The sequence below is a fragment of the Corapipo altera genome, unplaced genomic scaffold (assembly GCF_003945725.1).
Source record: "Corapipo altera isolate COAL_440 unplaced genomic scaffold, ASM394572v1 45, whole genome shotgun sequence".
Classification (NCBI taxonomy): Eukaryota; Metazoa; Chordata; class Aves; order Passeriformes; family Pipridae; genus Corapipo; species Corapipo altera.
This window is the reverse complement of record NW_020884877.1, coordinates 2,311,090-2,329,634: the sequence shown is the minus strand read 5'-3', so window position 1 is coordinate 2,329,634 and position 18,545 is coordinate 2,311,090. Positions and strand designations below refer to the sequence as shown.

Sequence of the window (18,545 nt, the reverse complement as noted above, 5' to 3'; positions counted from 1 at the left end):
TCCAAATATGAAACAGTTCAATTTATTAGGAAGCCATAAAGTGCTTGAGATATTCCAGCCAAGCACCATAATGTTATATTGGGTCTTCTCAGTCACACTTCACATTTGTAGGATTGGATTGCAGCTTCAGAGCAGACTGCAGAGAGCAGTGGAGGGAATAGGAACTTACATTAATTTGAATAATATAAATATATATTAATTTTTAAACAATGGCCAATATCTCCTCAATTAGGTTTTACTTATAATTCCTGTGACCTCTGGTTTTATACTTCATAACTGAGGAGTAGATAGAAACTTGCTTTTCTTGGAACTTCAAACCCTGATAATATTTGTCTGTTCCCATAAAAGCAGTTTTCTTCCCCCTTTGTCATCCATTCCATCCCATCATATGTTTTATGTATGGAATAATCAGGGAAGGTATTGTGGAGAGAAAAACTTCTGTGGTGTTGGCTCTACTCAAACAGACATTTTAAAGGCAAAAAATTTCCCGTCTGTCAAGCTGTACATAAATGCAATTTCCAAACAGGAACGTGCAAAGATTTTATAGTCTTACACCTCTCAGCTTTGTAGGAATTTGTTTGGGCCCAAAAATATGTGTGTAGGTCATCAACAATTGTCGGCACTGGGTTCCTAACTCTTTTGTGTTACAGCATCGAGACATGAGCTGTATTGATAGGGAGCACCTTTGGGCGTGGTCATGACAAGTGCCAGCCCATCTGAGCATTATTTGTGCAGCAAAGAAGTGAAATGTAGAAAAGGCTACAAAAATGATGAATTCCTACGTATCTGTGTGTACTGCTCCTGTGCTGTCAACTCCAAAGGAAAGCCTTTTCCCTTTCTCTTCCAAGGTATCATTTTCAGGCTGCCTTCAAGCCACAGCAGCCCTGGATCCTCAATTTCTGGGGCCTTGACTCTCCCTCCTGTGCTCAACTACACGATCCGAATGAGCAGCAGGATCACACAGACCACCAACAGGATACGGGAGCGCATCTGGACCGTGGGCCCACACAATTCCACCTCCCAGAGCCAGATCTACAGCCGGGCCTTTATTTATATCCAGGACAGCATTGAAAGGGCCATGATTGAATTACAGACTGGCAAGAAACCAGAGGAGATAGCTGTTCAAGTCCAGGCCATGCCTTACCCCTGCTACAACAAGGATATGTAAGTTTGGGTGGCTTTTGTCTTCATGCTTCTTGTGAGCTCATCTTGTCTGACCTATAAAAACGATTCTTGGTTTTGTTTTTTGGTTGGTGGGGCTTTTTTTTTTCCCCCAGAGGTTTGAACAGAAGAGGGAATTTTGGTCTTTAGTATAAATGGTCTATGTTTGGCTTGCCTAATCTTTTGCTTTCAGTGCTCTGTATGTACCTGGATTGTCATGGTAACTATAGGTTTTACAGGAGGTAACATTCCCTGTTCATGTTTTACTACCCATGGTGGAACTGAGAGTTGACAGGACTTGGGTTAAATATGAACATTGGCTTGTTCTGCAGGTGTTTACATGCAGATAATGCAGCAGAACTTAGAAAATGGATTTATTGGGAAAAAAGCATCCCTAGGTTTGTAAGCTTTGTTCCTAGAGATTGCTGTCCAGCTGTGATATTTGTTATTCATTCCAGTGATTCTGGATAACGTTCAGTGTACACTGAGTAACTCTCAATCAGGTGGTGCTCAGATGCTTTAAGGAGGATAAGAGGGAAGATAAGATTGTACCATCTCTCTGCAGTAATGAGGGAGGACAGAGAGGCTTTTGCTGCACTGAGTTGCTGGGTTAACAGCCTGTTAACAGAGCAGTGTAAGGACCAGAATAAGTTTTGGATGGTGAAGCAGATCAAAAAGTTTTGGATCATCTTCCTTTTCCTTCAACTTGAGCCAGATCTGCAGCCAGTATGAACAGCATCTCTGCCAAATGCAGTAGAGAGAAGCGAATCTCTCACAACTGAGGAGCTGCCCCTCTGGCAAGGCAGTTCTGGTCTGTGCGGGAAAGCTGGCAACATGGCACTGCCTCAGAGTTATTACCCTGACCACAGCTGGTGGCCAAACTGGGTGGAAAACATTTAGGGAAGGGATTTCAGTGTCTGTCAGAGAGCACTGAAGGATGTTCAGCAAGCTGTATCAGAAGGTTGGGTGGTTGCTGTGCCCTGTGCTTGGACCAAAAGTACAGACTGGACCTACAAGCAGTGTGTACTGAAAAGCCTCCATGTCAGCTGCATGAGCCAAAAGATTGTTTGAGAGCTATAAGGTGCCATTTAGGAGCTCTAGCAGAGCCATGAATATTCTGTCACAGCTGTCACTTAGGAGAGCTGGAGGCCTATAACCTCTTTGCGGGGTAGTTACAAGCAAAGTGCCCACAAGTGCAGGCAGGGAGCATCCAAACCAAGTTTTGCAGCAAATACCTGGATTATTGCTGAGAGAGAGTTTTGTACAGTGATTAACTGGCTGCTGGAAGCACTTACTACAGTGCTGTCTGCTCCTTTTCCTTGTTCTTGGCCTGCTGGGAAAATCTCTTGCCTTCAGGTTTCCCTCCCCACCCCAGGTTCAGAGGGACATGAGTTTGCTCAATTATTAAAATACCTAAAGGCTTTGGATTTGCATCCAGTAGAAGTCATCATAAAATGCCTGCTTATCAATTGTTATTGCACAGTTACCATCCTGTAGGGAAAAGGAAGAAATATAAATATACCAGTACACAGAAGGTGCTGGGAAATGCTGAATTTTTAATAACTAGAGATTATGCAGAAGGTGGTAGCAAAAAAAGAAACCCAAACAACAAAGAGCCAGTAGAGCTACTGAAGTGCCTTTTCATGGTTCTTTAAAAATAAGGCTTCATTTGCATGGAAGCATTTCTGGAAGCACAGGTTCATAGGAAATTTTCAACTTCACAGGTAAAAAAAAAATTAAAAACCAATGTAGTGTTAATTTTATACTGTTATTGCACATTAAGCTTTTTCCAGTAATGACACTGATTGTGTTTTTTAAACCAGGTTTAGAAATTAAGGAGGAAAGCATAGGCCCTGCAGATGCAATGAAGGGAATCTCCTGCTCTAAAAACTTGCTTTCCATCACAAAAGGACAAATTTATTGTTGGCCATTGTTGTCTTTTTTTTCTGCACACATTTGGCACTGGAAGAAGGTTTTAATTGAAGTGAGGAGCCAAGAAATGTCACCTGGATCCTCAAAACCTGTTCTTTGGGATAGTAGAACAGACACTTTGAAGGGAAGAATCTATACCAGGAAATATGGCCTGACAACAACATTTGGCCATTATATCTGTGTACAGAACTGGGAGTTGGGGCCGGTTGCTGTGATCTTCCAGATGGGATACAGCCCGTCAGAGAGCCAGGAGATGCCACTGCCCATGGCACTTTCTGCTCCTGCCAGTGGTGCTGCTGAGCTAAACTTCCAGACTGCATCAGGAAATCCCTCTGTAATTCAAAAAAAAAAAAAAAAAAAAAAAAGATTTTGGGCAGTCAGGGGTTTCATGAATAGAAAATCCAGTGCAATGCCAAAGGAGTCTTTTTTTTTTGGTAATTATTAATTTTACTCCATGTTTTGAAATCTAAGCATGTCTTTTCCTGTGCCAAAGTATTGTTCTGAAAAATATATTCTGTATAAAGCCTTAATCCCCAGAACATTTGGTATTCAGCTAAAGCCTGCATTTGCCTTTTACAGGTTCTTAACCAGTGTGACCTACTCTCTTCCATTTGCTCTGATGGCTGCCTGGGTGCTGTTTATAGCTGATTTTGTTAAAACACTTGTTCAAGAGAAAGATCTGAGGCTTTATGAGGTACAGTGAAACTTTCTGGGGCGTGCAAAATTATAAACAGATTTTCCTCATTAGTGGCTACTGTGTCTCATGTTCAGTATTAAATGGAGCAAAACAAGCATTAAGGAAAATAGTCCGAATACCTATTGTTTGACCTGCAGTGTTTGAATTCTGACATTGTAACCAAGCTCAAAGCCACAGAAACTCCCTTCAAGTGGAGGGAATATTGCTTTGCAGTTCTGAACAGTGGAAACATGAGCACCTCACAAAATTACAAGTTTTCTGAAGATTTAAAGCTCTCTAAAAATTGACTTTGAGTCATACCTACTGGAGACAAAGACATGAAAAGTGACTTATTTCCTATCCTTAAAGTTATTATACTTAATATTTCAGAAGGTGCTACATATGACATCAGCTCCTCTGAAATGAAGTTCTTCAGGTTGCCTGTTGGAAAAGAATTGACATTGAGACATAGGGAATTTATTAAATTAACTCAGGTTTTCAGTGTGATCACTGTCAACAGAGATGAACAGCAGAGAACTTTAGTAAAACTAAGCTTCAGCAAGCAACAAAAGCTCAAGCAGATTTGGGTTTTATCCGACACCATGGAAACAAATGCTGATTCACCAAAAACATTTCCCAAAAAGGGCACCTGTGATGAGATGGAAAATGAGTGAATCCCGGGGGCTCCCTGGCAGCCCCTTACTCAAGTTTAGGGAACCATTTTCCCCATCTCTAAGGACCAGGGTGTCAGTCATCTTTTTAGCTATGTAATAATCTACAAGAAGACACTAGCACCTGTACATTCTTTTGGATTTATCAATACAAATTTGCAGTTTTATGCAAGTCCTGGGGACTTGATCATCAGCTAATTTAATAACTTAGTATTGCTTCCTTGTAACCATGGTAATTCGGCTATTATTTGTTGAATTGGGGTTGTGTAAGAAATGGTTTGGTGAGAGCTTTTACACTCAAGCCACTGGACCAATTAGGATAATTTAAAAAAAAAAAACCAAAATGCTTTAGAAAAGTTACAAACTGAGGCCAGAAGCTGCTTTGGAGCTTGTGAGCTGTGACAGTTGATACTTGCAGATCCTGTCTGTGCTGTTCTTTTGCAATAGACTACTTTGCAAACCTTGGGCATTCCAGGAATGTGAGTGCGTGGTTTCTCCCTGGATAGAAACACACTGAGATGGCAAAGTGGGAAAGAGCATGGTCTGGTTGCTGAAAAAGCAAATCATTTAATGTCAGCAGAAAGATATCTTCATTTCTCCCAAATGTCTTTTGTGGTTGTTTTTTCCACCTTTCTCTCTGTAGTACATGAAGATGATGGGCGTTAATGCCAGCAGCCATTTCATCGCCTGGTTCGTGGAGTGTGCCATCTTCCTTCTGATCACTGTCACCTTCCTCATTATTGTTCTAAAAGTGGGTGACATCCTACCCAAAACAAACACAACACTCCTGTTCCTGTACCTCATGGACTACAGCCTGTCCATCATAGCCATGAGCTACTTCATCAGTGTTTTCTTCAACAACACCAACATAGCAGCCTTGGTGGGCAGCCTCGTGTACATCCTCACCTTCTTTCCCTTCATCGTGCTGCTCGTCATCGAGAATCACTTGAGCTTCTCTGTGAAGAGCCTCCTGGTAAGTTCTGCTTTTCCATAATGTTCCTAGCCATGGAAGTGGATGTAAAGCCTTGTTTCTTACCAAGGGTCAGTATAGCTAGGTATTGGGTTTCAGAAGTTAGACTTGTTTTCTCTGAGTCACCAGATTCAGGAAAGGTCATCTATTAATGCAAGCGGTGGAATAATTAACCACATGGCACAAGAAGGGAATTCTCAAGCAGTGCTCTATTTCAAAAGCCAGAAGTAAAACCCTGCATGAGGGAGGAAGTTGGGTCCTGAGTATGGAAGCAAAAGAAGGTCAGGCTCTAAGGAGATGTTACAGCCTGTCACCAGTAGTACTTCTCATCATAAGGCTGGTCCAGCGCTCTTTGTGACTGTTGGGAAACAAATTCTACTCATTTTCCTGGCTAATGAGGAACCTGATTGATTACCTGACTTGACTTGTCTTTGAGACTAATTCATAAAATCTTTGTTTTCAATTTTGTTTATTCCCCAGAGCCTGTTGTCCCCAACCGCCTTCAGTTATGCAAGTCAATACATTGCTCGCTACGAGGCACAGGGCATAGGTATGCTTATTGTAGACAAAACTAGACCTTGAGCTCCCCTGGTGGGGACATTTCATTGGCTAACACGGATTCTGACTGTATTTCCCAATTCCTTTCTGCAGGTCTGCAGTGGGACAACATGTATAAGTCCCCCATGATTGGAGACAACACTTCCTTTGGCTGGATGTGCTGGCTCATTCTGATAGACTCCTTCATTTACTTCATCCTGGGGTGGTATATAAGGAATGTTTTCCCAGGTAAGGATAAAAAGCATTGAGGGTGGTGCTGTACCATCTCTTTTGGAAAACAATACACACAGCAATGGCTGATTCAGTGGTTCAGGCAGTGAGACAGTCTGCACACACAGGATACCTCTGTCCTAGATCAAAGAGAGCATGACTTAGTGGATGTCTGAGCTGTTAATGACACCGAGGCAGAGCAGAGCAGGGGAGAATTAGGGTTCCTCAGCTTATCACATGGGTAGGTGGGTCTCCTGAGAAGCTGAAGCCAAGGACACAAGAGGATGCATTTGCAGTCTGGTGGGTGAGAATGAGAACAGAGCACATTGGCCTGCATTTGTCAGCTGAGTGATTTTGAGTTGTGTTACTTACATCATTTGATTTCAAAAAGTGATTCCTGCCTTGGGCAAGAGCCAGTACATTTGTCTTCTGCTTTTCTTCCCCACCTAATGAAGCAGTCCACTGGCATAAGGAAATCTACCCAGTGGAAAACGTATAGTACTCCTGCCCTCCAGCTATGGAGTTACTCAGAATAACAAAATAGGGAGTGCTTCCTGCTGTGCCAATCAGGCAAACTCTCTACCAAGTCTCAGTAGCACATAAGCACATCAAGAGGGGAGAGAGATCTCTGTGAAGTTCATTTTGGTTATTTTGAGTGCACCCCAAATAGTGATACTTCCTGGGGAACAGACACCTGGATGAGACTCCTCTTCTTGCAGGTAGATATGGCATGGCTGCTCCCTGGTATTTCCCATTGCTTCCATCTTACTGGATCGAATACAACGGTTACCTCCCCTTCTGGAATGAGAAACAGAGAGGCCTTCTCTTCTCCAAGCTGATGCTAAGGAAAGAAGTCACCCTCAACAATAAGATATGTATGTGGATACTACATGGGGTAGCAATAATAACTTATATTTTAGGTAAACAGAGACGAATTTCTAAGGGGGCACCATACTCAGAAAACACATTTGTTTGTTGATCCTTATTTTGTAGCACAGGAAAAATTGGAAACTGATACTTACATGAATGGAGATTTGGCTTTTAAATTATATTTTTTCTTCCTATTTTGGTGTGGAGATCCAGTACTGCTTGTCCCATGCATATTCATGTATGTTGTAGTTGGGCAGTTACCTTACATGCTTATCTCTGTCTGCAACACTCTGTGTAGAAATACACTTTTGTTTGTGCAAGCAAATACGGGTTTCCACTTGGCAAATGGGATGTGTGCTTCTTTGTTCATCTCTTTAAATGTTTAGCTCAAAATATTGTGAGCTCACACAGAAAAGCTTTTTTGGTTGTACCCAACTGAAAATACCTCAGCAGTTTTGCTGTATGTCCTCTAATTTTCTGTGCTTGCTTAGTGTAAATTAAGTTAGGTGCTCTGAAACACCTAGATATGAGACCTTTTCAGAAGTGATTAATGCCTATTGTCAGGAGTGATTAGAAGCTGCAGAAGTAAAAAGGAGAAATGCCAGAGAGCTCAAAATGATACAGATCCGGTGACATGTTCTCAATGTTCCTGGATGAAAGGCACCTGCCTTGGCTGTATTTTGGTTTTAAAAGCCCTGCTTATCTCTGGGGTGAGAAAAGTAGCACAAAGAGCTGCTGCAGTGCAGTAACTGACCTCTGCCCCTTCTCTTCGATGTCAAAGGTGCCCCCCAGCCTCACATGGAACCGGAGCCCACTGATCTCCCCTTGGGAGTCTCTCTGCATGGCATAACCAAGGTTTATGGATCCAAAGCTGCAGTGGACAACCTCAGCCTCAACTTCTATGAAGGGAATATCACTTCCCTGCTGGGTCACAATGGAGCTGGGAAAACTACAACCATGTGCGTGCCCTTTAAAGCAGCTCTTTTCTATACTGTGGAGTGTGAGTGGATGAAGGAGAGAGCAAGTGGGGCTGGGCAGTGATGGGAGACTGAGAAAGTTACTGTATTAGACCAAATCACTCATGTAGTTTTATCTGGCTCATGGATGACCTCGGGAGTTCCTGTATCTGTTTGAATTCTTCAGATTCTAAAAGATTCTTTGCTCCTTAGGGACACGCTTTTTAATCTCGTGAGACACCTGTAATACCCAGCACAGCAAGTACTCAGGTGTTTTGTTCCATGGCACTTTGGTGCCTGGGGTTAGGCTGTTCTGGATGCTGTGGGTAGCTTGTGCACACACCAAAGCTGAAGTGATACTAGCAGGAAAACTTAATAAAGATACACTTCAACTGTAGAGGCTCATGTGTTGGCTGGGCTGGAATGGCAGGGGATTAATGCATTGGCCTTTCAGCCTTGCTGTTTATAAATTATTATTTGACTTGTTAGATAACAGCACTGAAACAGACCTGTAGAACTTGATTTCTCCACTGATATATATGTGCATATCTCTGAAAGCAACATTAAGCTGATAAATAGAAGCCTCAGAAGAGCCAAAACCAGTAAGACAGATGTGTGCTTCATCTCAGCTTATTATCAATTCATCTCATATTCTGTTTGCAAAGTGTAGGCAAAGGTGATATGCAGAAAAGTATAAAACCTTCTTGAAACTTTTAGTGCAGGCTTCAAATCCCGAGTAAGGTCACAAGTTACTGCTTTTTAATGATGGTTAAAAGTCCCAGGAGAGAGAGAAGCTCTGGGAAGGTGAAGGGCAGTCTGACATGCATCTTGTCCCTGTAGTCCCTCCAGGACAGCTCCAAAAATGAGCTGTAATGTGCAAGTAGCTATTCTGAGCAGAGGGTGTTTTGACTCAGGTCTGTTGGCCATTTCTCAGTGGGTAATTATTTGGTTGAACTAGATGAAAGTGCTGCCCACTGTGAGGTGTCTTGTCTGAAAGTCCTCTCCCGTTTCTCATTAGTAATGGCAGTGAAACCAGTCTTCCACCTCTGATGTGGTTCGTAAATGAAGAGGTGGGTTTCAGTCTCAGTTGTGGTTACAGTATAAGGCTGTATGGGTGCTGCAGGCAAACCTCAAAGAATGGAGTGTAACTGCATTGTGTGAATCCCAGTAATTACACTGGAAGTTGAGGGCATTCGTGAGTGTTGGTGCATGGAATATGCAGTGGTCTGAGTAGGGAGAGGAAGGCTGAAGAAAATAGAAGTGAGAAGTGGCCAGGGTTCAGTGGGTGAGCTTGGTGCTTGCCCTCACATTCCCACAGAAGGATACAGGGATGTCCATGGATGTTAATGGGACGCTACTCTGCCCCTCACCATATGGTGAGGCAGCAGGAGACACAGTGGGCAGTGGCCTCCTGCTGGAAGGAGAGTGGGATGGTGATACAAGGAAACCTTGAAAGTGATGACAGGTGCAGGACCACGTGAAAAAAATTACCTATGGTTTTCTCCTTTTTCTAACTCCCCTCTGTCTCTGTTTTTCCTTTAGATCTATTTTGACTGGATTGTTCCCTACGTCGTCAGGTACTATCTTTGTGTGTGGCAAAGACATCAGGACTGACCAGGAGGTCATCAGGAAGAACATGGGGGTGTGTATGCAGCACAACGTGCTCTTTAACTACCTCACCACGAAGGAACACCTGCTGCTCTACGGGTACATCAAAGTCCCTCACTGGAGTAAAGAGGAGCTCTACCAAGAAGTGAAGAGGTATAAAAACAGCAGAGTTGGAGAAGAGAGAGAAATTGTTGTGTGGTAGTGTCAGTGTCACTGCAAAGCACAAATTAATGGATTTGAGGAGAGTTGCAGATCCAGTTTAAGGTTCAAATGATACCTTGGTCTGACTACAGGAATATATTGATACCTGTGGCTGTAAGAAAACAGTGTCTCCTCTCCAGGAGGTTTACAAGCTTCTGTGGTAATTCTTTGGAGATGAATTTATAGGGGTAAGGGTCTAGTCCTTGCTGCTTTACAGTTTTCCTCTGAAAAAGATTTAATCAACCAGTCAGAAAGATGATGTTGGCTTTATTGGTTCTGCAGAGAAGTGAAGCAGCCAGAACATCCCAGGGAGTTTGAATCTTGATGTCTCAGTTGATGGGGTTGAGCCTTTAACCTTGACTTGTCAGATGGAAACTTTGAAAACATCCTAAAAAATGTTTTAAATTAAAATCCCGATGACTGAGCTACAGGGTGACTCGTCTCCCTGCTCTGTGATCACTCAGTAGAGCAGACTATATTTGAGCAGTTTTTCATTTGCAGTTATGGGGTTTTTTTGGGTATTTTCAGATTCCCTGCTTTCTAAAGATGCCTGAAGGACAACCTTTCGGGGTTGTTTTTCCTTTGTTTTCAAGGACCTTGAAGGAGACTGGGCTGTACAGCCACCGTCACAAGCTGGCTGGCACTCTGTCCGGGGGGATGAAGAGGAAGTTATCCATAGCCATTGCTCTCCTGGGTGGATCAAGGGTGGTGATACTTGATGAACCAACCACAGGGGTTGATCCATGCTCCCGGAGGAGTATTTGGGAAATTATCTCCAAGAACAAAAAAGGTACCTTGATTAAATGAGATGCTGCCCAGTGGCGAGGGGACTTTGTGTCACTTTTGCAAATACGGGATCAGTGGCTTTGAACTGTGGGTTTTGGAGAGCACAGAGAAAGAACTGTGGGAGACTGGGATTTTGCAGGTCTGGAGGGTGCATCCTGGTTGGTTTCTGTAAATTCAGTGCCATTTGAAAAGTAACTTTACCATTACACGCAATTTACAATACAGTAACTTTCAGCTTTTCTCTGCTGTCACCTTTCATCCAATATGACTAATAATTACAAAAAAATGCAGTTGATTTTCATCTGATACTCAGTGTCCCCTCACTCATCAAGGCTCCCACCTGTCTCAGGTAACCACGTGTGTTCATTCTGTGGTGGCTGACATCAGCCTTGTGTTTTCCAGGCAGAACCATCATTCTCTCAACACATCACTTGGATGAAGCCGAAGTTCTAAGCGACCGAATCGCCTTCCTAGAGCATGGAGGGCTTAAATGCTGTGGTTCACCTTTCTACCTCAAGGAAACCTTTGGTGATGGATACCATCTGACACTCACCAAAAAGAAGGTTTGTGTCTGAGCTGGTCTTAGAGCTGGAGTTCTGTCTCTGAGGGAACCATCCAGGCTTGTTGAGGGATGTAGGCACTTAGAGCTGTACTGACAGGAGCTGAGTGACAGATCCAAGGATAGCAGTACCAAAGAGCTGTTGAGGATCTGGATGTGGGCATGCTGCTTCTCAGTGAGAGATGCCCACAGAACATGTGTCCCTGCTTTCCTCAAAGCAGAGGGAGGCTCTCCAGCAAGGCCACCGGAACAGCCTCCATGGCCCTTGGAAACAGGAACATCAGTGCTCTGCTTTGTTGAAAAAGAACGGGGTCTCCTTGAATGTTAAAGCCAAGGCTGGATGCAGACTGTGAACTCTGGAGTTCAGGGGAATAAAGCAGATGGAAGGTGTCCATCCACACTGTCTGGCCTGAGGCAAAGTGTTCTGCTTGCAAGAAGTGAGGAACTTTGCTCTTGACAGTGTTCATTAGAGTGCTGTTGGTGGGCCCAGCACACAGAATAATGAGCAGATACCATGGGAGACCAGTCCCTCTTCCAAATTGCTGGCAGTAGAGATAGAGAAAAGGAAGAAAGACCCATGTGCAAGCCTTGTTTCTCTTGGGAAAGAGAGTGTGTGTATGCTGGCAGCCAAGCTCAGGTGGCAGCTCCCTGGTGGCCAGGCTTTTTCTGTGTTGTACCACAAATGCTCGAGCCAGTGCAGAGTGGTTGATTGAGCCCGACCTCAATCCCTGTAGGCAGAGCAAGGTTTTGGATGGACCAAGATGGGCTCAGTGCCACACATCCCTTTTCAAGGGACAGAAACCCCCTGTCATCTGCTTTTGCTATTTACCTTGGAGTGTTGAGTACCTGGTCTGAGATCACTTCTGGATTATGCTCTGGGACAGGATTTGGGCTACATCCTGCAGGAGGAAGTTTGACCTCATAGCCCTCTCAGTGACCACAGATTGTTTTCCTTTTTCAGAACATGATAGAGGAGTGTGACACCTCAGCAGTGACCTCCTTGATCCAGTCCCATCTTCCAGAGGCTTATCTCAAGGAGGATATTGGTGGAGAGCTCGTGTATGTGCTTCCCCCCTTCAAGTCCACGGTCTCAGGGGCCTACCAGGCACTTCTCAGAGCCCTGGACAGCAGCTTGAATGATCTGCACCTTGGCTGCTACGGGATTTCAAACACGACTGTGGAAGAGGTATGAGCTCAGGATCCACTGGATGTAAAGAAATGTTATGGAGATTAATTTCACAGCTCTGCTGTAGCTCTGCTTCCTGGGCTAGATGGTGGCACATTTTGGATGTGGGAGTTTCAGGTAGGGAAGAAATGGTTTGGTTGTACAGCGAGTTACACTTAGGAACACATGAGTGTGTAGGTGTATCCATAAATCTCTATATATACTAATGCACAGTTTGCCACTGTCTCACCTTGCTAACAGCTCAAAAAATGAGATACTGGAGTTAGACTAAGGAGAGAGGGCAATGATGTGTTTCCCCTGGAAGTATTCTCCTGGCCTCCATGCCTCTGGAGATGGGAAGGAGTCAGCAAACCATCTAAATGATGGACTTAGGCATGAATGCTGAAATCACTGTGTTGTACAAGTGAGTCACCTGGTGCATCTTAGCACAGGCATCTTTCTTCCCATGGGAAATCTTTGGTCAAATAAACACATTTAATTGCATCAGAAACAAAAAGTAAATTATGAGCAGTGATGACCCTTGTCTTGCAGAAAGGAAGAAGGGAGATTGTTACGTTTCTACTCAGAAATGGTTTCTTGCTTTTCAGGTGTTTTCCCTAGGCAGCAAGAATAAGTTATACATCATGTACCATGTGCAGCTTGGGTGCCATGGCTGCACAGTCCCAGCCAGGAGGCAGTGGGGCTGCTAGAGGCTAGAGGGGAAAGTATTCCATGGAAACAGCTCTCCCTGTTTCTTCCCTGGTGCCATGCAGAGAACTTCTGCGTGCTGCTCACTGTGTGGGTGTGGAGGGAGTAGGGTTATGTAGGGCCTGAGATGAAGTGTAGCCTTGTTCACAGCTACTCACTGGCCACAGAGCAGGTGGTTCTAGGACAAGGTGAGTCCAGGGGGCAGCTGCAAAGGTTTGAGTTTCCACTGCTGCAGCAGAAGAGAGACAGGAGGTGACAGGGAGCTGGACAACAATTTTACACTGATAAAAACAGAGCACAAATGGAATAGAAAGAGGATTGTAATGCACAATCGCTGCACCAACTACAGCTATGAAGCAGAAGAGTGGATTCTGGTTATTGTTTTGGTAAATGGAGTCATTTGGACAAATTTTCCTTCATATTTTCTTGCTCTAGGTGTTTCTCAATCTGACAAAAGAGCTGGTAAAGGACCAGCAAGAATATGCTGCACTGCCCCACCAGCTGCCTGGAGCCAATGGTCACAGTGGCAGTGACGGAATGTCTGTGAGCACAGACACCTTCACAGACAGAGACGGTACTCAATTACCTCCGGGTTTTATTCCAGATCTATCACAGATGCAAACAGTGACAGAAGGACTGATTTGAGCTCCCTGTCTTCTTTCTTTGTTGAAAACCACATTTCATCCAGCCAGGAATCAGAAAACCAATAAATCACTGGAAATACAGCACTCATCAGTTTTTTAGATCCCCTGGTTTGGAACAGTCTGAATCACAGGATAAATTACAGAGGGGTTTTGTTTGCATCTGCCTTCCTTTAAATTGATCCAGGTTTTAAGCTAATCAAATACAGCGTGTGGGTGAAAGAGTAAATGTGTACCTCTGAAAGTAATTGCTGTAATAGATGTAGCAGATTATTTCTCCATAAGTAGCAGAATTGGAAAGAAACTTTGTGGAAACCCCTTAGTCTGTTGGAAAAGCAGCACAGCTCTGAGCTGGCTCCTTCTTGCTACTTTTTGCTGTGTCCCAGATGTTGCTGTATGGTAAAGGAGCCCAAAGGACCAGACAGTGCAATAAATTCACATTCAGAAGAGGATCAAGCTACACCACTGTCCCTGAGGGCTTGAGAGCTGCTAAAGGTGGCACAACCCCAAAATGGCCAAATACCTGGTTGAAATGCTTTCTTGGGGTAGAAACATTTTTTTTACTTAACATCATTTATAGTTAGGGAGGCATCCAAAGGGCAACTAAGAGGTGTTTTTGTACTCAGTTCTCAAAGCTGACCTGCACTGTAAATGTTACTGTAAACAGTCATTCACAGGTGTAGAGAAGTGTTTTGTGTCACCCTTAAACAGAAGATTGAAGGATTTGCTTCATGTTGTATTATATAGGTTAATATTTCATGAAGAGGAATAGGTTGCACAGGATTTGGCTCTGCTTTCAGCATACCACAAAATCTGTCCATGCGCAAGGTCAAGTGGTTTGTGCTTGTTTTCTTATTTCAGGATTAATTCTGTTATAGATTTGTCTGAGGACTTGTTTTTTAAATGATGAAAAATTTCAGTTTGTAAATCCAAGAACAATATGCTTCCCCTGTAAGCTGTAGCTGGGTAGGAAGGATGTAGATAACTTAGAGCATCTGGAAGCCTGTATTTCTCTTGCAAGATCCCAAACTGAAAATCAGTACATGTACACATTTGAAATGAAATAGAAAGACTGGTGTTACATGAGCTTAAGACTCAAGCCAGAATCTGAGTCCTGTCCCAAGCCTGACCCTGTGCATGTTCCAGCTTAGTAGTTTTGATTTTTCATCTTTAAAGGTGTGCGGGAAGAGAAATGTACTCCCAGAGTACTATAACCATCAGTTCCCTGCACTGCACAAATACTGATCCATGTCAAAACTCCTTCCTTTGTACCCAGATCAGCTCCTGATCAGATCCAAAAGCCTGCAGGGTTTGCCACTGCTGCTGAAGAAGACTTCAGCTTTGTTCATCAAGAGATTCCACCACACCCGGCGGGATGTCAGAGGCTTCATCGCTCAGGTCATCCTCCCAGTCCTCTTCGTGATGGCTGCCATGGGACTTGGGACCCTGAGAACCAAGGAGACTGAATATCCCGAGCTCCTGCTGTCCCCCTCTCTGTATGGCACATCTGACCAGGCAGACTTCTTTGGGTGAGTGGTGGTCTTGGTGCCTCCTAAACACATTGGGTTACAACGAGCCAGATTTGCCTTCAGGATTATTTCTAAGCATAGCCAGTGGAGACGTGTTAGTGTAGTTATGTTATGCAGTTATGTAGAAATCCTGTCCTAAGGGATCTCTGGGGCAGATGGCTTGGTTCAGACCAGCAATTAAAAAGCTCCAGGAGAACAACCTCTCAGTTGGAATTAACTATGAAATGTGTGAGGAATATTCTTGGTGTTTCCATTGGAGTCCTCTGACCCTTTGACAGCCATAGGGATTGTCTTAATATATACACACTCTTGCCCCAATGAGAAATGGAGGTCCCTGCGTCAGTTGTCTCCAACATTACAACTCTGGTATTAAAATTCTATCCATCCTGTGAGCTGTCTGCATCACCCTCCTCTCTGTCAGTACAGAACGTGCTTTCCTGCCTAGGCCCTGCTAGACCAAGCCACAGAGGCAATTTGAAGAGCATGTGCTTCTCCAGTGTCATTAAGATGTCACCATTGAATTACTTCATTGTGCTTAAAAATCCTATTACCAAAATGATTATATTTTGTATCATCCTGTTTTTGTGTTGTGAACTTCTTTCTTTCTCCAGTGGTTCTCAGCTCTAAGTCAGAAATATAAAATTTAGCTCTAAAGCAAGTGTGCCTGCTCTAGATGTCCTTTCTCAGGACTGCTCATGCCTTTCTACTTCAATCCTGCTAGATGGGGGAGTGAGCCAGAGCTGCATGTCTGAGTCCTCTGTTCCTAATGTTCCCAGCTTTTCCTGATGGATCATTGCTAGAGAGCTGGGGCAGAACCAAGGAGCTTCATGAATGACCAAAGCCAAATGGGTGTCACAGAGGAGAGAACTGATTGAGACAAGGCTGGAAGTAGTGCCTGCAAATTGCAGTAGTTGCATTTTCCCTGGAAATAGAATCTTGATTGTCCAAAAGTTCATCAGTATCTTGCTTGGATCTAGAGGTACTGGAATAGCTCCAGGTGTTGGGCAATCCTTTTAACCAGTGTGACTGTCCTCATGTACTGCATGTACTTCAGTGATGTTTCCACAAATATTTATTGAACACCTTAAATAAATCCTGTTTCATTCAAACAATTTTCTTCTGCTTAGTAATAGTGGAAGTTCTTTGAACCTTTTCCTATTGTCTTTTTTCTTTGTAAAATCTTAGGAATTTTAATGAGACCACAAGTGCTTTAGTTGCTTCGATGCTTGCTTTCCCTGGAACGGATAACACGTGCATGAACGAAAGCAATTCGTAAGTAGTTGTTGGGCTTTTTCCCACTTAAACTCCAAATCTGCAAGGTAATTGGCATGACATTATTAGCCATTAGACCTTAATAACCATCTTTGATCATCTCCAGAATTTTCATGCATTGGTGCCACCTGCAGAGGAAAGGCTCTGCCTGTCTCCAGCTTGGCTTGCAGACTCTTTCAGCTCCTTAGGAGGGGCTCACTGGCCATTTGCTTGTGCTCTCACAGGCTGAGGCTGGTGGGATGTGAGTGAGCTGTGAGCAGGGAGCTATGTAGACCTGGTTGGTGTAAAGCAGGCCTCAGCCCTGCTGAGAGCTTGGAGTGAAGGCATGAGTCTGCCAGCCCAGAACTGTAGATGTTCTTAAAGACAGGAAACTACACTGTGCTTTAAGGAGTTCCACATGGCCCCAGGACCCTGACACTGGTGTTCTTTGCTTGCCTCAAGTATTCACCACCACAAGTGGACTCCTTTATTGCTATGAATAGCAAGGAAGCAGCTTTGGTGGTGGCAGGATGCCAGGATGAATCAAGCAATGCTTATTTCTGGGAAGTGGTCCTAGCTGTCCCAATAATACCACTTATATTGTGAGCCCACACAGCAAGTTCTCAGCAGAGCTTTGGTTACCTCTATCTAAAAGCTGTCCCATGAAGGCTTGTTCATTTTGGGCTCTGCAGATAAATTCTCAAGGAACTAGTAGTAAGATCCTGGGCAGACTTGCATGCTTGTGTGTGCCACGTATCTGCTGGCAAATATTTATCCTGGGAATTTACAGTGACAGCCTGGGCAATAGAGTCCATCACAGAACTGCCCAGCTATTGCCAGGACAACAGCCCTTATTTCTGGGCTCTTTTAGGATGCTTTTGGCCTTTGTGTGCCAACTCCTTGCACTGTCTACTGTGGGGAAAGTGGTGTCTGGATTCTTTCTGAGCAATTGAGCGAATCCAGGCACAGGGAGCAGCGAGGGCTCTCTGCCGAGAGGCATGGCAGCAGGAGGAGGGGTATTCCCTGAAGTGCCCAGAGCTGACAAGGAGGTCTGCTTTACTGCTGAAACTGCTCAACTGGCAGCCTCGCTGTCATTAAACATGACAGCAATTAGCTTCGTTTGCACACCTGAGCATGGAGAGCCTCAGAGGAAAATGTGTTCGTTTTCAGGCAGTGTTTGACAGAGGACATGCTTGGCCAGTGGATTACCAGTGGAGACCAGGGAACTAAGTATTCTGCCTGCAAATGCACAAATGGCATCCAGGTAATTTGGATAAACCCAAAAGTGAGGGGGCTTGGGGGGATTTTTGGGGGGCCTTGTATGTTGGGAGTGGTTTTATGGGCAGGCATGATGCTAAGGGTGACTCAGCGTTCAGAATCCTCCTGTCTCTCTTTGGCCTTTTTCATTTTGTACACTTGATAACCACTGTCTGCACCAACTTGGGGCCAGGAAAGGAAGTGGCATCCTCATAAGATTCACACTCTAATGTACCTGCCTCACTCCCCATGGTGGAAAAAGGTTTAATGGTGTTTTTGAATGTCGTTTGATTGTCCCATTTAGCAGAGGTGAGTGTGTATTCAAGAGGAAAATTTCATCTTATACAAGCACTGTCATTATATAAAAGCACAGCTATTATTGCTGCTTGCTCTTCAGAATTTAACTTTATGCAAAGTCTTGATCTGCTCCTTGTTATAAAAAATTATGATTAATAATATTAATTATTTTCATTATGATGGTACATACAGAGCCAGATAAGGGCACTGCTGGGCTTAGTGGGGAAGAGGCAGATTCTGCCCCAAGGGTGTTACAGTTTTACAGTTCAGTTTGGGGTTGAGCTCTCCTCCCTCCAGTGCTGTTCACCTGTCTTCAGCTTTTTTCTAGTAGAAAATCAGACTTGTGGCACAGTGTGAAGCTATTTGTAAGATAAAGGATGTACTTAGTTGAACATTCTTAGTCATTCTTTAAAATGCAGCTATTTTCTGCAGTTTTCTGGACGTACACTTAATTTCACATCATTAAAAGTATTGGCATAATTTCTCCAGTAAGTCAGGATAATGTTCAAAGCTGATTCTCACCTCCAGTGGGCACAGGC

The 18,545-nt window shown here is 43.9% G+C and overlaps 1 protein-coding gene across 1 annotated transcript in view; it reads left to right on the top strand.

The window, feature by feature from the left end:
* The window catches only part of ABCA12 (ATP binding cassette subfamily A member 12), an 83,157-nt gene that overhangs the window by 42,001 nt on the left and 22,611 nt on the right, over positions 1–18,545 (top strand). Inside the window, exons 24-38 of the mRNA XM_027636456.1 lie at positions 849–1,164; positions 3,673–3,787; positions 5,084–5,413; positions 5,891–5,960; positions 6,062–6,196; positions 6,898–7,053; positions 7,830–8,007; positions 9,547–9,765; positions 10,407–10,603; positions 11,002–11,162; positions 12,120–12,344; positions 13,467–13,605; positions 14,949–15,201; positions 16,387–16,473; positions 17,623–17,716. Of these exons, the coding sequence (XP_027492257.1) occupies positions 849–1,164; positions 3,673–3,787; positions 5,084–5,413; positions 5,891–5,960; positions 6,062–6,196; positions 6,898–7,053; positions 7,830–8,007; positions 9,547–9,765; positions 10,407–10,603; positions 11,002–11,162; positions 12,120–12,344; positions 13,467–13,605; positions 14,949–15,201; positions 16,387–16,473; positions 17,623–17,716 (2,675 nt within the window). The remainder of the gene's footprint in view (positions 1–848; positions 1,165–3,672; positions 3,788–5,083; positions 5,414–5,890; positions 5,961–6,061; positions 6,197–6,897; positions 7,054–7,829; positions 8,008–9,546; positions 9,766–10,406; positions 10,604–11,001; positions 11,163–12,119; positions 12,345–13,466; positions 13,606–14,948; positions 15,202–16,386; positions 16,474–17,622; positions 17,717–18,545) is intronic.